Consider the following 20,101-nt stretch of genomic DNA (forward strand, 5'->3'; position numbering starts at 1 on the left):
TAAAAGTTCAATTAAAAAAATAAATGCTTAAGGAAATGCTTAAGTGCTGTCGTGTGAAGTATTATGGGATTGGTAATGTTGCAATAGCTACTTACCCTACGACTTGAGAGAATGTCAGAGAAATTTTTCCAACCAAACACTCCACTTTGCAGGATAATGTCACCAGTCTGTTCAGTACTTTGCCCACTTAGGACCAATAACTTATGTCCTGCTGAGTCACAGAGCAGTGTTCTGAACTAGAAAAGAAAAATAATGCATTCATTGTTATATTAAAAGGGACAGTATGTAAGTTTCACTGCTAGAGGTTGCTTATTCAAAACAATAATGAAAGTGTAGCTTGATGACGTCATTAATAAGTGTGAAATCGTGGGAGTTGTCGTCTTCACCTCCACAGCCAGCAGATTGAAAGCAATCTGACGGGACTCGGTATCTGATCGGTATTAAGATGCGGTTTAGTCGATCGGATCACAAGTGGGCAACTCTAAATACAGGTGGAAAAAACGGAGTCTAAAACACTTTGAGCTTGACCACTTTGGACCACTTCTAGAGGTCCTTAACACGTAAACATTACGGGAAGATCGTTAACCCTGTAGGATTTAAACTTTGTCAGCTGAAGCCCCAAGTTTGGTTTGAAGATAAAAAATGTACCACGCACAATGTTCTTTCACCATTCCTGATTTCTAACACGTACTTGCAGTAGTCGGCGTGGTCTTGCAGCTATCAGAGGAGAAACAACAGCTTCTGCTCTCTGTGTTTTTATCCATCGCACATATGTAAATTCTGTCCATTACATCTAAAGATCTGAAAAAAACCTGTACATTTACCCACCCATAGACCCTCCCCTCAAAGAAACCAGGACAGAAGTGGTTGAAAGTGGACAAAAGAGATGGATTAAAACATCAGATGTAAACAGGTATGTGTCTCCTTTGTCTAATTGTGACCAAAACGCATAATTTAATACCAGGTGTAAACAGGGCCTAAGTTTTATTAACGTTACTGTAGTATTAAGCATGGCAGGGTTCCAAGGAGTGACGACAGTAAAGGGCGAGAGAGGACCACCCAAGTCTGGGGCTTTTTACATTGCTGTTTTAATTATGCTTATATATGCCACAGTCGGCTGCTGGCACTCCTTTCGGTTTGTTGTTTATGTCTTTTCTTTTACAATTAAAGTTACATTTAACGTTTGCCAGGTCCCGCCTCCTTCCTCCCTGAATTTATAACTTATAATGAAAAAAATGCTGAATTATAACTCATACAGGTCACTTAATTTAATGAATTAAAATTGTGGGGTCAGAACAATCAAACTAAAAATACATTTAAGTAAGTTGAAAGTTATGTTATATTGGTACTCGGTGGCTGGTGAGACACTTGTTGCACTTTAGATCGATATTAGAATATCGCATTAATAAAACCTTGTGTTGCTAAACGGCATCCAATTAATTTTAAAGTACATTGTATGATAGAGAAAATGTATTAATGTTACAACAAATATACAGTAGCTCTTTCTGATTATGCTATGTTAGCCAAGACAAAATTGTTGACTATTTGATGCATTGTACAAACATGTTACTTGTGGGAAATCAAGAAAACAAGAGATTCAAACAATAAGACTAACCGTGTTGAGCTATTTACTGTACCAATGGTTAGTTTTCTGTCGATAAAAGGTATCCAAACAGTTGCTCACTTGTCAAATAAAACAATGAGAAGGGTCGTTACACTGGTTAAAATAGCTGATTTCTCCTGATTTAAACATTGTTGGTAACATTTGGGATAATGTAAGTACACAAGTCAACAAAATATATAACACTGTGCTTGTGGTTTTCGGATATTTTAATATTGTGCAGTTTAACAGTTTAACGTTATAATTGATATCTTAGATGCGTATGTGGATGCATGCAAATAAAATGTTGAAAGAAATTGGTAAGAGAAAAATAATAGCTTTTTTACAATTACCTCTATAGCAATATTCTCCTCAGAAGGATTCACCAAAACAACAGTCTCCAGGACATCACTCTTGTATTGCAAAAGTCTCTGTCCTAAAAAAAAAAAAAAGAATGTTTAAAAAAATGTTTATTGACAATAGAATTTATTTTGAAGAATTTTGTATCTGATGTTGAGAAACATTAGAGACAAAGGTTGCACCCTACTGGAATGATGCAATGACTGCCTCCATGCATTTAATTACTGTTTACCATTCATTGTTTCTTCACAAATACACTAATCCTGTGAAAGCAGTCTTCTCAATTCCATGCAATCAAAACAATATTGCAAAGCTCCTGCAAGCAAATCTATTGGCTGTTGCCATGGGGATGGTGAGCTGGCTATTGCCGCCAGCTGCGTTACACTGACCCAGTCTTGGTGCTGCACGACGCATTGCAGCATTTCTGAAAAGGATGAAAAAATCCTCTCTCTAGCTGAAAATGTAAATCCATCGCATAGTTGAAACACACACACACAATGTGACCCTGTGCATCATTAGGCTATAAAAAGCCCCTAGCTCTTGTTGGCTGTTAAAAACATCACTGCTTTAGATCTTTCTATAGGGTTTCTATAGGGTTATTTTCACAGCACTGAGATAGGAGCAAGGGCGTGTGGACTTAAATAGCACAAGCACACTGACTGAGCTCTGAGTCCTCACATACTCTCAGTACCTTGGAGGGGACATATCATGAAAAGCTGGATTTTTCCATCGTTTAAGTGCTATAAACGAGTCCCCGGTGCATCTACCAACCCATGAAACGTGAGAAGTGACAACCGAGTAATTTTGTTTTGGTAAGCATTTCTCTGCAAGCATTTTAAAAAATAGGCCAATCAGATTTGGCCCCCCTTCTGACGTAGGAAGGGGATCTTACTATGATAATACCGCCCCATTAATCTGCACGTTTCCACCCAAGGCACCACAATTTTGGTTTTTGCAAGCGATGACAGTGTAACCAGTTCTAACGCAATGGCAAAAGTTCGAGCAAAACATGCAATATAACGGCTCCTTACAGTTTTTTTCCGATTAAAAGATTCACGCTTCAACTGATGTCTTAACGTTTAATATCGTCTTTGCATAAGAAGTCTTGTGTCACGCCATCGTGACCTTATTTCAAGAAGACCACTTGAACATTGGGACACCCTTTGGGTATTGTTTGACATCTTTCAACATATTTACATCAGGACAACGTGAAAAACTGAAACAAATAAAATTACATTTAGATGCATAGTGTGTGAGTGTATTTCTGTCCATATCACAGTTTCCAATTCCATAGCTTATTAAATCAGTATCAACACACACAAAGCACATTAACTTGCAAATTAACAGACGAAATCCAAAAAATAAACAAACATGTCTTCTAATCAGAAATCCAGGGGACATTAAGAGATATTTGGAGACATTTTTTTCACAAAAATATTCTTTACGATCAGACACCTAAGTTTGTGTACAGGTTCTGATATTCCCACAGCTAGCTAAATCACATGACAAGTTATAGGTTAACACTACACTTTGTTCACCTGTAGGTGTCGCTATTACCAGCTTACTTCAATACTCAAATACAATTTCCGAATGAACATTCATAACACATCACACAACATTTGTAATAAACAAAATACCTTTTCACATATAAATAACTGACATATTTAGAAAGAAAATACACCTTTATCTGTGACAGCAACATGCAAACTGTACTGTCGTTGGCTGCACAGATGAGCACAGAACACTGTTTGACCCAAAAATGACTTATAAAGACCTCAGGGAACTGTGTCAACTTGTCCAAAAGTTAAACATGACGGTACATGCAAGTCCATGAGATGAATTAATGTAACTCATCAACGACAACATAACTATCCACTGACCATTCAGAAATGTCCAGGAGTCTAAAAGAGTTGCAAACTCTTCCCGAGTCTCTCTGTAAAAGGCTGCACTCCCCTACTGTACTGGTTATTTCTGAGATTTTGATGAGATTTGCATGGAGCAGCAGCTCATTTGCATTTAAAGGGACACACACAAAACGTTTTTTGCTCGCACACACACAAAAAAAATAGGCCAATCAGATTTGGCCCCCCTTCTGACGTAGGAAGGGGATCTTATTATGATAAAAATAAGGGGCACACACAAAAAGGGGCAAATTTGACAGGGGTGCCCAATCCTGCTCCTGGCGATCGACTGTCCTGCACAGTTCATCTCCAACCCTAATCAAACACACCTGAATGTGATCCTAAAGACCTTAATTGGCTACTTCAGGTGTGTTTGATTAGGGTTTGAGATGAACTGTGCAGGACAGTCGATCGCCAGGAGCAGGATTGGGCACCCCTGCTATAGACCATTTTGTAAGATGTAAACAACACTGGTTTCAGTTTGTAACTGTTTTCTTTATTTCACATGTAAAGAAAAACATCTTAAAGATGTTTATTTAACTTTTTGATTCAGTTTTATATGTTCTGTTGGTTGTATTTTATCCCAGCATTTATGTAGTGTTAAAAAACTGAAACAGGAAGTGCTTCTGGACCAGTGTTGTTTACGTCTTGCAAAATGGTCTATAATAAATGATGTGGAGGGTATTTTGAGCTGAAATTTCCCAGACACATTCAGGGGACACGATATAGATTTATTTTACATCTTGTGAAAAGGGGCATAATATGTAATTTGAGCTAGATGTGTCCAATAAAGTTAAGGAAGTAACATAAATAGAAACATTGTAGTAGAACAATGAAGCAAAAAACTTATATATAAATAAAACTTATATATACATAAACACACACACACACATACATACATAGCCTATATGAACTACTTTGACTTTACCTCAAATTTCTAAAGAAAGATGCTAATTGGTTGTGCAAAAGACCAAGAACTATATTTATTGGTTGAGTAGATGATAGTTTTAACCAATCTGGGGATGGGGTGGGACTAAGCATTAACAGTCATTTATGATTGGCTCAGAGGAAAAAAAACGCACGGGTTTCTTTGACGAATCAATGCCGATCAAAACTTGATGATGCAATCACATTCACTACGGAGCTTCTGAATGTCCAAACGCGATTAACCCGATATCACAGAAAAGCCTCCTCTTTATGGGACTTTTTAAAGCATACGTGTTGGAGCAGCGGTTCAAAAGTTATTTAACATTTAAGAACATGTCTTTAAGGGTTATGCAATTTTGAGCGATGCATGGTTGTTGGTGCCAGACGGGCCGGTCTGAGTATTTCACAATCCGCACAGTTACTGGGATATTCACGCACAACCATTTCTAGGGTTTATAAAGAATGGTGTGAAAAGGCATCTGTTAACTGAAATAACCACTTGTTACAACCGAGGTATGCAGCAAAGCATTTGTGAAGCCACAACACGCACAACCTTGAGGCGGATGGGCTACAACAGCAGCAGACCCTACCGAGTACCACTCATCTCCATTACAAATAGGAAAAAGAGGCTACAATTTGCAAGAGCTCACCAAAATTGGACAGTTGAAGACTGGAAAAATGTTGCCTGGTCTGATGAATCTCGATTTCTGTTGAGACATTCAGATGGTAGAGTCAGAATTTGGCGTAAACAGAATGAGAACATGGATCCATCATGCTTGTTACCACTGTGCAGGCTGGTGGTGGTGGTGTAATGGTGTGGGGGATGTTTTCTTGGCACATTTTAGGCCCCTTAGTGTCAATAGGGCATCGTTTAAATGCCATGGCCTACCTGAGCATTGTTTCCATCCCTTTATGGCCACCATGTACCCATCCTCTGATGGCTACTTCCAGCAGGATAATGCACCATGTCACTAAGCTCGAATCATTTCAGATTGGTTTCTTTAACATCACAATGAGTTCACTGTACTAAAATGGCCTCCAAAGTCACCAGATCTCAACCCAATAGAGCATCTTTTGGGATGTGGTGGAACGGGAGCTTCGTGCCCTGGATGTGCATCCCACAAATCTTCATCAACTGCAAGATGCTATCCTATCAATATGGGCCAACATTTCTAAAGAATGTTTTCAGCACCTTGTTGAATCAATGCCACGTAGTATTAAGGCAGTTCTGAAGGCGAAAGGTGGTCAAACACAGTATTAGTATGGTGTTCCTAATAATCCTTTAGGTGAGTCTATGATCTGGATGATATGAAATTCTGTTATTTCAGTACCAGACAGTAAATAAATTGCCTGTAGTTAATATATAAATAAATAAATTGTTAATTAAACATATAAAATGTTATTTCGGAAAAACTTATTTTCATAAGTGAAAATGTTTATATCCACTTGAATCATGTACACATTTACAGTAATACTTAGCAGCTCAGCAGATGGTTTCTAAAATTAGCTAATTCAGTAGGCTATCACTCAGCTGAGAATGTAAAACACTGACAAATGGGGTCAGATTGTAAAAGTCAAATGCAGATTTGACAACAATCCAGAGAAGATCTTTACTCTGCATTTTAAGCTTCACAAGCAATTTTGGCTTTTAGGATTAAATGTTAAGCACAAGTTATCCAGGCAACTGACACGCTTTCAGCAAAAAATAAGTGGAACTGACTGATTGCCTCACAGGCTTAAAGAGTTTGAAAAGTCACACTTAATATCTGCCTTTGATTTATCCACAAAATCACAAATTAGCTCATTTTGGAGCAGTAACACATGCTTTTGTGTAAAAAGATCATCATTTCAAAGTAGATATGGCAATATGAGCAACATCTGAGGTCTAATTTAGTTTTTCCTTTTTTTCTTGCGATACTCGCAAGACTGGCTCTTCACTCATCGGGGAAAATGAGGTGTAAATGTGATCGCCTCGTGGCTGAATGTTTCAACACTTCATTATCATTAAAATGAATCAAAAGTTTTTACATTTTAAAAATGTTCAGCTGTTGTTGGATCATGACTATTTTAATCATGTCAAGTCCTTGAACACAACAGAGATAACCGTTAAATTTCTGTCCGGGAGAAGTATTACATTTGTTCAGCCAATGTTATCTCATTGCCCTGTCCTTGATTGCTGTTCAGCTGTCTCTGAATCACACTGTGTGTGATACGAAGAGACAGCAAGAGAGAGAGAGAGAGAGAGGGGAGGTGTGTAACACTTTTTAAACCGTTGTCTAGGGTTAGTGATTGATTAAATAAGCAGCTACAATCTTATTAAAGCCACTTAATCTTATAGCAGTGAAATTCTGAGCACTACTTTGGAACTGGCCGATCCGTGCCTTTGACTGCAACAAGTTTATCTCGATCAAATACTTGTTAACAAGCAAGAAAGACAGAGTCCCCTTATAGAAAAGCAAGACAAGTGTTGAGCTCTCATTCATATATGTGCTCCTGCGGTGTAATGGAGCCCATTACACTGTAAACAGCTGGAGCGAATGAATGTGGAATATGAGTTGACATAATACAAATGGCTCATTTAAATGTGCAATAAACAACTAAAAGGGATCAATTGTCCAAAGCACAAAGGGGCACTGGCCTTAAAGTCCCCATTTTGGAAATTATTTGTTTCATGCAAATAAACTGAAAGATTCAAGGCACCATTTAAAATGATACAAAAATAATTTGCATCCATAATCGCTTTTGAGGATTAATGACCAAGGACAAAAAACAGCGCTTGTGCTTTTGTTTATGCCATGCTCTTGGAGCAATAATGATAACACAGGTGTAAAAACACACACGTGTTGTGTTTTCATGTTTTATGGGGACTTTCCATAGGCATAATGATTTTTATACTATAACTATATTTTATCCCCCTGCCCCTAAACCTACCTATCCCACAAAACTTTCTGCATTTTTACGTTTAAAAAAAAAAAAAAAAACATCACTTTGTATGATTTACAAGCTGTTCTTCAGCTGGACCCAAAAAAAATGGACAAAAAATGTCCCAGCAAGGACAAGGATTTCAAATATTGCCATCTTTGTGGGGACTGGGGACATTTTGTCCCCATAATGTAGGGTTTACAAGGACACACACACACAGTCATTTGAAACGGGGACAGGATGCTCCTGAAGTAAATATCCTTCTCTCCTTCCATCAATACATCTGACCTCAGCAAAGTGAATGTCTGATAGTTTTTTTTAAACAATCCACATGATCAGAGATCATCACAAGTTGCAAATATGTTTCAATCACTGCCGTTCTAAACACAAACTGTAGCACTGTATCAGCTCAACTGACATGTTATGAGCATTTCAAACGAGATGAATACTATAGACAATATTTTTACAATATCACATGTTATCATTTACTCAATCCTGGTCCAAACCTCTGACTTTCTTCTATAACACAAAAATATGCTAATGTTTAAATCCAGAGATGATCTTTGTTTCCATATATGTTCCACAATAATTCGCTTTTGAAACACTATAGTCTAATATAGCCTATAAGCATGAGCAAATGATGACTGATTTTTCAAGGTGAACTATTGCTTTAAAATGAAACTGTTTACAACGAGCAAAGATCTCAGTCCATCACTCAGGTTCTGCTTCACAGAGATACCTAATGAACTAATCTATGAGATTTATGTCTGGCCTGTGGAATCGGCGCACATTATTTTTTTTTTCTTAGGCGGTGACGCGCACTCGAGCGCACGGATGATTCCTCAGATACTGCTGCATCCCATAATAATCAGAATCACAATTAAGATCTGGGTCACGGAGAAATATGTGTTTTTCACAAAAATTGGAAAATATTTTTTTAGCAAAAAAAAAAAAGAAGTAAATTCCGCAACTGTTGTGGCTTGAGAAAATGGGCTGAAATAGAAAATAAATCTAGCAAAAGTGAGGAAACAAATAATAAATAAAATGTATTTTTCTCCCTCATATTCTAGCTCAAATATTTCCCTTATGCTGTCGAAGATTATTTTGCTTACCACCTTAGCATCTTAGATTCCTTGTAGCCTACTGTCCTACTTTCATGCACTCACACAGTCACTGATGGCATAATCGTAGCTTCACGCTTTACAGCAGATTGGGTTTCTGCGACCTTTAGATAAATCCGTGAACAAGCCAAAAGCGAAACAGACCTATAGACAATCAGTGTAAGCGGTTGACACGATACTAGATCAGCAATATTGCACATTTCATGAATGAATAACCTCGGTCCGAGATCATGATATTTGAACCATATATGCCAATAATCAAACATCCGAATAATTATATGACAGATTAGACCTACCGTTGCTGATGCTGAGCTGTGCGTATCGTACGTCGAGAGCGCGCACACGGACACGCGAGTGCGCGAGATGGTGTGGGTGTGGCCTATGAGCCTGCATGCACTTAATGACACTTGAAGAATAAGAAATATGGAACAATGTGATCACATTTCAGTGACAGTCAAAGTCATAATTTTTCTGCTTTTTAAAAATAGTTATTTTAATTATTTTTACCCACTGTCGTGGATCACAAGATGTTATGGGCCATAACAGTAGCTATAATATTTTCTGTAAAAGGTGTCTAGCTGAAAAGCATGATGTCTTGTTATTCAAATTAGTCTGTATATTTGTATCTATCATGTATCATTGTGTAATCAAAATATCTAATTTTACTTTACTTTTGGTAATGTTTCCTTTATTTTATTTTTAAATACCTATATAGTAAACCTTTAAATTGTTTTTTTTTTTTTAAAAACAAACAAACACATTTTCTGTGTTTATGTGCCCATAAATCTTGGGTCAGTTATGTTACCATATCATACTTTGCCTGTAAAATGGTGGTATTATCTCCCACAACTATGTAGCTTAGATAAAGTATGTCTCTTTCCCATAAGATCTAAAGCACTGAAAGGTATGTGTGCTCTCTTTGAGAAAATATTTTAATTCGAAAAGTTCTTACACCAAGAGTTATTTAGTAAAACCTTTTAAAAAAAACAGAATTTATCACTGATCAACAACAGTGAGTTGTTTAAATGTTTTTTAATCATGATTATTAGTGCCATGTGCTCTTAGCATTTATGCTAACAAGTGGGGTTTTGGGCTAGAAAGTTTAAAATGATCAATTCTGTCAACATGGTAGAGTAACAATGTTGACAATAGTCTGGAAGTAACTTGTGTTTGGCAACTAAATTATTAAAATTGAATGTTTTCAATGAAATACTTGAGATAATTTCTGTTAGCGAACAGTTTTATTCCCTTAACTTTTTGAAATGCAAAAAATATTATTATTATTATTATTAATACTAATACAAAGATTCACCACTCTTAATTCAATTTACTGCAGTTATTCTAGTGTTGGCTTATTACATTTAGCTGTTCAATAATACAGTCCTTATAACAGTAATAAACAAATTCTGGACTCTTGGTCGCCTTGAAAATCAAAACACAATCCAAAATCTCTCTTGAGACTAGGTTGGGAGTTAAAAAAAAAATTGACTGCGTGACATTTTTCCCTTCTGTCTAATAAATCACTTTCGATATCGTAAAGCTCTGCATATCAAGAGGCCCTGCATGTCTTTTTATACTATAACAATATTGTTTATGTTCATCATGAACACAAGCAATTCAGCCTATAGGTGCTGTAATTGTCAAGAATGACAAGGATGGGCCATTTAGCAGTTACAGCTGATCCCGGGCCGACAGCTGCAGGGCAAGACTGCCAAAACCAGCCCCTTTAACTGCACTCCGACCATCAGCATTCATTCTCCAACAGACAGTCTGCCTGACTCTGACCACCTCTCTGACAGCGAGCCAGCGCAGAATTGTGTTTACAGTAGTAGCAGTGTGAGGACACTGTCCAATCTGGAGATTATACTAATAATCTCTACATGCTGCGTTAAAAAACAAAACCAAATTACCTATAAAGGAAGGAAATCATGATTTAGCTAATTCCATTTGAAAGATGGTTTTAATAGAGGGTTTGAGTTTTTAATAGCCGGAGGTGATGAACCCGTCTAGTTGCTACAAAAAGGGTTTGCATTTGTTAAATCAAATTTAAATTGACGCTATTACAAGATTATAAATAGACACTTCCAGACATATCCTAAGCAACTGTTCAAAGCACCAGTCTGGCTGCCGCACCCTTGCTGCTAGACAGCCTGTGTCCATCTCTTGAATTATCTCAGTTATTTCATCCATTCAATACAGTCCCAAGATAAAAGCGCTGTGGTAATCAGCACATTACCACAGAGTTAAAGCCTCTTCTGTAGAATTTTGCAGCAGGAAAATGTAGATGGAAAGCTTGATTTATCATGTGAATGTCTTCCTGGTTAAGATTCTTCACCATTTTAACACACGACTACACCCTAGCAGTGGGGAATCATGGTTTTGCTTACTACAACAATAACCCCCCATTTTTGCTAAGACCTTTGGTCCAGAATGTGGGCGTGGGCTCAGGTTTCACTGTGGTGTGTGTGTGGTGCAAGATCCAGCCCTGCAATCAATGTGACCATCAAGCAGACCGGAGTCGCCTGAGCATGAGCAGCATGCTGACGTTCAGTGTTCATGTGCAGACTGCAGGGGTATAAAAGAGCAGAATCAATAGCCCATCCTGAATTATTAATCAACACACCAGACCAATGTAAAAGCGCTAGTCGGCTTCATAAGTAGAGATATTTTTACTTTACACTCTTGTTTTAGACAAGATTTGCATTTCCCATGCTAACATTGAGGTGACATAATCACAAATCAACACTTCACTTAACAGCTCAAGTTTCAGGGCTTTTTGTGAAAAATCAGCTCCATGTTTAATAGTTTTAAAAGCGTCTCCTCGTCTTCTATCAGAGTGAGTTGCAGTTGTTCTGATAGACTCATCACTCTTCCCCGCCCTGTCAATTTCCTGTTTATTGATTTAATTATGCCCTGAGCATCACATAGAAACTCAAGCAATTAAGTCCCAAATGCACATTTGGAGGCTTTCACAACCAAACATGCTAAACATAAGGGCTATTAAAGCAGCGAGCTGTGGTCGGAGTCATTAACGTGCGGCGTGTTGCTGAAAAATCTAAATGAATTGGACAATGCCTGAGACAGCTGGGGCCATGGTGACCAATCCAGCCTCCTCCCTGCGACCTCTGGGGAGGTAAAGGGATCTCTAATGATTGTTCAAGGACCCATCCATCTGTGTCGGTTGTAAAATCCCTGGCTGAAGTTTCAGGAGGCAAGAAGAATCAACACATGTGGGAATAGCAACACATATGGGAATTCTAGATTGCACTTTCATCATAAGATTTATTTCAAAGTCAATGCAGTCATTTTATCATAGAAAAAAGGGTTCATTGGGGTTCTATACATGAAGCATAGAGTTATTTACTCAACTCCAAAGAACCTTTTATAATAAAAAAAAAGGTTCTATAATGACAAAAAAGAACCCTCTTGGCACAAAGGTTCTTTATAGGCTATTATTCATTCATTCATTTATTACATTATTCTGCAACATTTTGTAGTTGTAATTAAATTATTGTTTATTAAACTGTTGTAGTAAATTAATATCGCATTTTAAGCATGCTGATTTTTCTAGGAGAAAAACTGATTATTGATTAACTATAAAATGATATAAATATATAAATTTTTTAACCCCCATATTTTAAATTTTGTGATCATTCACATGCATTCATGAATACATTTTAGGGTCTTGATTTTTGTCAATAATATGAAATATTTATTCCGGAAAGGACAAAAACAAATGATAATGAATGAACACGAAAGGTTCCATATATGGAACCTTTTTCCTGGTTACAAAGAACCCTAAAGCGTTCTTATTATTGAATCCTTAAAAAGGGTTCTGTATAGAACCTTTGGGGTTCCAAATACGAAGTGCTGATAGAACCTTTTAAGGTTCTATAGAACCTTTTCTTCTAAGAGTGTACATATAAATTCACAAGTATTTAAATGTATATATACACATATACATATAAATATAGGTGAATTCAAGTGATTGGAAGACTTTTTGCCATTGAGATTCCCCTATCTTTTGTCTAATAACAATCTGAATTATACCCCAAGCATATTTTTATTCATGCATTTATGCAGTTGCTTTCTATACAAATAAAAAGAACAGTCAAAACTGCTCATGTGCTAAACACCTTGCATTAACTAAAGGTCACTCGGTTTTGTGTTCTGACATTTCCATGCAGTCAGCCATGATGACACTGCACTCACATCCTGATCAGTATTCCAAGCACAACTGCAGGAGGGGCAGCCCCAAACAGAGCATGCTCAGTCCTCATCCATCATCATCTTCCACTGCTGGCTAAATCAATGCAAGCCATTTTTGTACAGAACATAGCAGCAGAGTGACTGGCACCTGTCAGAGGCCAAGGTGAAGTGCTTCTGTGTGGAGTGAGAGGAGGAGTTGCTCCCCTGATCTCTTTGCTGAAAGAGTTTATTCACACGTCTCCCTGTCAGATTCTGTCTCAGATCCACCGCAAACAAAACTGGCAAGTCTGTCTCCACATATGGTGGCAGGACATGGACTAATACATCTCCCCACTGACACTACTACAATGGAAAACATTTTCATATTTGTTTTTAGAATATGGGCATCATCTATGGAGAGATTAACCCTTGAAACGTTGTGTAGGTGGTGAAACACTAAATGATATGCTTTTGTGTGCAACAGATTTCAGTAGTATTTTTGTAAAGCACTTGTGGGATGGGCATGCTTTTTATGGTTTGTGAAATAACTGGATGTAATATCCACCCTGTAACCCAGTTATCATTATGGGAATTCATTATTGCTGGAAGTTAGTTTCGCTGTGTGCACTAGCGTACAAAGACAACAACTTGTCAATGTCAAAAAAGGCTGACCCGCCACATGCAAAAACAAAGAACATCTTGTTTTCAAGACTCTCTGCTGAAAAAACTGCAGCTTTTGCCTGCAAGTGAGTATTTCACAAGATCAGTCCACTTCTGGACCAGATCAAACTCTGTTACTGAATAGATTCAGGGGTTCTGTCATTGAAATTCACTAAATTACATATGAATGTGCCTGATTTACAACCTATAGAAACTGCCTTCCATTTATCATCAATACAGTATACCCGGCTGAAAGCTTTCAAAAGAAGACACTCCTCTTTTGTACTTAAAAGTGGTAAAAGTGGTATTTCTGTCAAAATACCATACTGATTCAAATACGCTGATGTTTACTTCAGGTTCTTCAGGAAGGAACATAAATGACCCAGTGAACAATGTGAAAAAAATGACCTGATTTGTTCAGCCTATCGGAAATCACAGATGAGATAAACATCATTGTTTATGCTCCATTTCCCAGTGTTGTTTTTGCTGAAATACACCTCAAATAGAATAAAAATATTAGAGGAAAAACCTACCCAAACAAAAAAAGTAAAATATGTTGGAAGTTTGAAATAAGTTTAAATTGAAGTACTAAAAAGAAAAGTTAAAGTAGGCTATATAAAAAAACATAAACACAATGACAAAAATACAACAAAAAACCCTGAATATATTCAAAATATTATCTAAATAATGCAATTGATTCATGTACCCCATGGGGTAGAGCTTTCTCAATGTGCTTAGTTCATTCAGACTTGTAGCAACACTGATTCATCTAATGCCCAAGTTTGGCCCTACTAAGTTTCCTTGGCCCCAAATACTGTTTGAACTGGTCTTTTGAGGTTGACGGACCATAGAGATCAGTAGATTTGCACTTTGCTGGCTCTCTACAAAGTCTGCCCTTGAGAGTGAGAAAAAGCCTTTCTGGCTTCAAAGCATTTTTGTCCCTCAGTAGTGATGGAGCATTATATGACTTTATGTCCTGCCCTTATTCAGACTGCTAATTGCATCTTTCACTTGAGTGCACACAGCAGAATAGCTTTTCCCCCTCACATGGCTTGGGGAAATCATTAAAACAAAGCTTGTCTTAACAATAACTTAATAGGCCACTGTTAGTAAAATGTATTTTATCAGCAGTGTCATTTTAGCATCGAGATATTAATATTTTGAAACAGCTCTTATTTTTGTATTTCGCATGTTAATTTTAATTCAAGTTTTAGTAATTTTGCCATTTTTAGTAAATAAAAAAGTCTATAGGCTTTTATTTTAATTAGTTATTTCAGTATACATAAAGGCCCGGTTTCACAGACAGGGTTTAGATTGAGCCAGAATTAGGCCTTAGTTTAATTAGGGAGTTTAAGTAGCATGATGTGCATCTTGAGAGAAAATGATGGCACTGATATAATGTAAAAAATAAAACCGTAATTTTTATGGTAAAAAAACGGCAGCTTAAAAGCTTAAAAGTGGTAATACGGTAGGAACGTTAATGGTATTACAGACTTAACTTAAAATTTACAGTAATATACTGTATTTCATTTTCTGATAAAATGTTGATTTACCAACCTTTTGACAAATTGATATCTGTAATACACTGACAAACAACAATCATCACAGTGATGAGTTACATGAGCAATCAAGTAGTCTTCCATTAGAAGGTTAATACTGCATGTCATTCACACAAACATTAAACACTATCATTGCTACACACATGAAATAAAAAAATGCAATAAACATTAATTTAACAACATTAAATGTAACATGAAAACCCTAATGTACATAACTGATTAGAAAAAAACAAACAAGAAAACTATGAGAACCATAGTTATTTCAACAAAAAAAACATAAAATGTGAAGTGTCACACAGGGAATTGTGGAAATGTCAATTTACGTTTTTTTCACTGTGAATTATACAATTAGTTGTTCTTTTTCACTTTCAAAAACTGTAAATGTAATGGTATTTTACTGTAAAATTATACCACAGTTATTTACCGTATATAGTACGGAAACTTTCTGTTAACCAATTAACAGTTTTGCACTGTAGCATTTTTACAGTCTTTTACTGTTAAAATCTCGATTTATTTTTTACAACTACAAGTTGCTTTCAGTTAAAACAGCTCAAACATGCATTTTAGTCTGGGACAGGCTTCAGCCTTGTCTATGAAACTGGGGACAAGTAACATTTGTTTTATGGTTTTAGTATAACAGTACACTTTGAGTAAAGCTGCCCTTGAACCATCAAGCATTTGGTTCTGTGGGAATATAATTTTAAAAGACACTGTAATAACAATTAACCATTTGTGTCTTCTCTTCTAACCAAGTTCTCTCCTTTTTGATGGGAGTCAACTGTATAAGTGATATTGATTTTTATCAGTTCTTGAAACCAGATGGTGCTCAAATCCTTTAATAATGTTGTGAAACCCGTTGATCCTGTTGTTTGAATTCTTTGAGATAGGAGTTTCACGACCAGGGGTAATTTTCTGTATTTTTCTTTACATTTCTTTTGTTTTAGTGGTCACTTCTAAGGTTGGGTGTATCCTTCTCTTTGATATTATTCGATCATAGCCAGTTGCATTGTCTTTAGATGCTTTTGTTTTAGTGGTTACTTCTAAGGCTGTGTGTAAACAGGACCACACCTTTAAGGATTGCCCATCAAAAGCCTATAAAGTATAACGTACAGCTCCTTTATTCAGACTTGATGACTGCAGCTTTCAATAGCTCGTTCTCAATAAAGAATCCTGCTGAAGACACATCCGAGTCTCCTTGTCTTCTATTTGGAGTTTCATACAATTCTTAAACTCTTTTCTTTTTTCCCACCTTATTGATGTCTTTAAACGCAACTGGATAAAAGACAGCTTACAATCCCCAGATTCTCTTGCATTTTAACCCCAGCATGCATGGCGCTGAAATGGTTAAAGCATCCCACATGCAAGCATTCTGATCTACACCCATAAGCCCATTATAGACGTCACTATACACCGATATTAGGGACTCGCATGGACTGCTTCTCTAGTGAATAGAATGAGGAGGAAATCATTTGGAAGATATATTATATAAGATAGCATCATCAATACATAAAGAAGGATGATTAATTGAACACTGATGATTAATTCATGCAGCGATAGATAGCGAGTCAGCAGTCACATTTGAGGAACCATATGGTTGGAGGCAGGCTAACAGAGAATTTAGATTGCAGTCATCCCAGAATGGAGAGATTAAGAAAGATTAAGAAAGGAAAATATTAGGTGACAAAACAAGGAGTGATTAGAGTGACCATGCAATTATGTGCTTGCAATTATGTGTGTGGGTGCTGGTATGCCACGTCGCAGAGGAAGTAAATTTAGATTTAATGCTTTATCCTCTTTAGCTTCATATCTGCTGATGGTTGCAGTGTGCAGCATAGCATGATGTTATCAGCTGTGCTGCTCAGAAATGCCAACACTTTAAATACAGACAGAAAATAACAAACGTTATGTGCTTTATAATAGATACATAATGTTTTTTTTGTAGTTAACCACATACTATTTTATACACACACACACACACACACACAAACACACACATATATATATATATATATATATATATATATATATTAGGGCTATCAAACGATCGCAATTAATCGCATCCAAAATAAAAGTTTGTGTTTACATAATATATGTGGGGGCACTGCGTATTATTATTTTATATATATATATATATATATATATATATATATATAAATACACACACATGCTTGTATATATTTAAGAAATATTTTCACGTATATAATGTATATAGATTTATATATAATTTATATTATATATAAATATTTTATATATAAATAATATTTTTTTCTAAAAAATATACATGCATGTGTGTGTATTTATATAAAATAATTATACACAGTGCACCCACATATTTTGTGTAAACACAATCTTTTATTTTGGATGCGATTAATCGTGATTAATCGTTTGACAGCCCTAATATATATATACATAAAACTCAAGTCCAAATATTACAGAGCCTGTAATAAAATACACAAGTTGAGCATACTATTTAAAGTGAAACAACAAGTTGTCCTGCTGTCCTGGGACTGGGTGTGCACTATAATGTGTCTCTGCTAAGCTTTACGCTTTTGATTCTAGTGGAACAATATTCATTGGTGGAGAAGAGATATAAAAACTAACTGGCGACATGTGGATCTCAGTCTTGCTTAATTCTGAATTATGAACATCCTTGAAGCACAAGAACAGATAACATATGCAAAAACCATCCTTCACACACTCCAAAATGCATGTACTCAGCTGAACAATTTACATATGTCAATCCTGCAAACAGAGCCACGCTGAACTGAAAGGAGAATATTTATGAGGGAATTAAACGAGGTGCAATAACAGAATGACAGAATGCAGCCATTTCATTGGCTGTGAGAGCTCCGGAGAGTTTGGCAGGGCCTTACATCAATGCAATCTAATCTTCCTCCATGTTTTGTATGATTTCAAAACAAACAAGCTATATAAAAAATAATAATAAAACAAATGGTTATCTGAAATTACATGCTGTTTGTTGAAATAATACAATTACTTTTTTGAAGCACCCCCCCCGATTTTTTCCCCCATAATATTTTTTTTAAAAGCTCATACATCATCTTTCTGAAACTTTAATAACTGACCTTTCACCTCTGACGAGAAGTGGGCAGAGTGTCTTGCTTCAAAGAGCTTCAGTTCCTTGTTCAAGTCACAAATGGTCAAATCAATGTCCCACGACAGAATCCCTGTTAATGCACATTTATTAAATCAACACAACAAACTGATAAAAAATCTACAATCCTACATATCCAATATTATACAGAGATTTCAAATTTATCATTGATATGACTTGTAAAAATACACAATGATATCTTCTGATATGCATACATGTCTTTGTACATAGTAAAACAATCAGTGAAATTTACAGTAAAAAAAAAAAACAGCAGCTGTGGTTGCCATAAATTTATTGTAGAAATATGGTAGCAAGATGTGTACATTTATTGTAAAGAATAAGGTTGTACAGATTTGATCTAAATTTAAAAGGTATTTCATTAACTGATATAGTGTTAATCTACCAACATTATACTAATACGAATGTCTAACAGTACTAATATATACAGTATAATAATACTAATGACATTATAGCGTATTATAGTATGGTGTAGATTAGCAATAATGTTAATCTACCAACATTATAATACTAATGACTAACAGTACTAAAGTATAACAGTACCAATGTCTGTTTTGTACCTTTGTAATACACTAAAACCTCTGGTAATGGATGTGAAAGTCACATGATGAATCACTAGCACTTTTTCCATAAGATGAGGAAGTGCTAATAAAGAAGCTGCTCAGTGTGATTCACACAAACACTGAACACCATAATGGTAGCACCAAAATAATGCAATAAACATAAGTTTAACAACATTAGATATAATATAATACTGATAAGACAAAAAAAAGGAAAAGAAAATACATAAAATGTAATAATAATAATAGTAGGCTATACCTTTTATTTAAAGGCCCTCAGGGACACCATACAACATAAAAGTAAATCAGTAAAATACAAAGCTATGCAAACAAACAGGCAAACAGATCAATGAACGAATGAACAATGAACGAATCAAACAATCAAATCCCTAAAAGCTCATTCTAAACAGATACGTTTTAATCTGAGCTTTAAAATGGGAAATTTAACTGGCGAATGAGCAATGATAAAGAATACCATAATTTTGGCGCTGCACAACTGAAAGCCCATACCACCAAATATTAACTTAAAATTTGGCACAGCCAATAATTCTTCTGAGAATGATCTTAACGAACGGGAAGGAGTCTAACAATGAAGAAGATCTGGGAAGCCAAATTATGAAGAGCTTTGTCAATGTTTCAGGGAATGTCAATTTACAAATTACACATTACAACAAACTAATTTAACAGGATTTTACTGTAAAATTACATTAAATGTAAAGTTAGTTCTATTCACTGTATAGGATATAAGGATATAGTGGATTTAAGGAAACGTACTTTTAACCCATTAACAGGTTTTTACCAGCATTTTTACATTCTTTAACCATTAAAATAATCAACAAAAAAAAAAGTGTAACGGTCTATGTGTGACTATACTGAACTCTTCATGCGGACCCATAGGTAATAGAAAAGCTCAAAGTTGTAGACTCACCCCGTTTAATGTGCTCTTTCACTGAATCTAGCTGGTGATCAGTTGAAATTTCTCCGATCACAATGAGAATGTAGTGTCGCGTCTGGCAGAAAGGAGGACCGACACACCGCTGCTGTCCAGGGTGCTGAATAATCTCCCGCTTCTCATGAGGACCTATCGCAGCATCTCCGAGCGGCATTTCCATGGTAACCGAATCTGGAGCTGAGGGAGTTCTTACATTTCCATGACAACTGCAGCCTCCA

General features: G+C 36.1%; 1 protein-coding gene across 2 annotated transcripts in view; it reads right to left on the bottom strand.

Moving 5' to 3' along the window:
* The window catches only part of map1aa (microtubule-associated protein 1Aa), a 31,459-nt gene extending 11,383 nt beyond the window's left edge, over positions 1 to 20,076 (bottom strand). The window contains exons 1-4 of one of the 2 annotated variants that reach the window (XM_089129014.1): positions 19,860 to 20,076; positions 18,325 to 18,426; positions 1,954 to 2,036; positions 96 to 236 (exon numbers count right to left, since the gene is read on the bottom strand). In XM_089129014.1, the coding sequence (XP_088985140.1) occupies positions 96 to 236; positions 1,954 to 2,036; positions 18,325 to 18,426; positions 19,860 to 20,043 (510 nt within the window). In that variant the 5' untranslated portion in view covers positions 20,044 to 20,076. Of the gene's footprint in view, positions 1 to 95; positions 237 to 1,953; positions 2,037 to 9,127; positions 9,220 to 18,324; positions 18,427 to 19,859 lie in introns of those variants that run through there. The other variant, XM_089129021.1, reaches the window with a different exon arrangement.
* Between the last annotated feature and the right edge of the window lie 25 nt (positions 20,077 to 20,101).

The sequence above is a fragment of the Pimephales promelas genome, chromosome 1, assembly GCF_988280905.1.
Source record: "Pimephales promelas chromosome 1, fPimPro1.hap1.1, whole genome shotgun sequence".
NCBI lineage: Eukaryota > Metazoa > Chordata > Actinopteri > Cypriniformes > Leuciscidae > Pimephales > Pimephales promelas.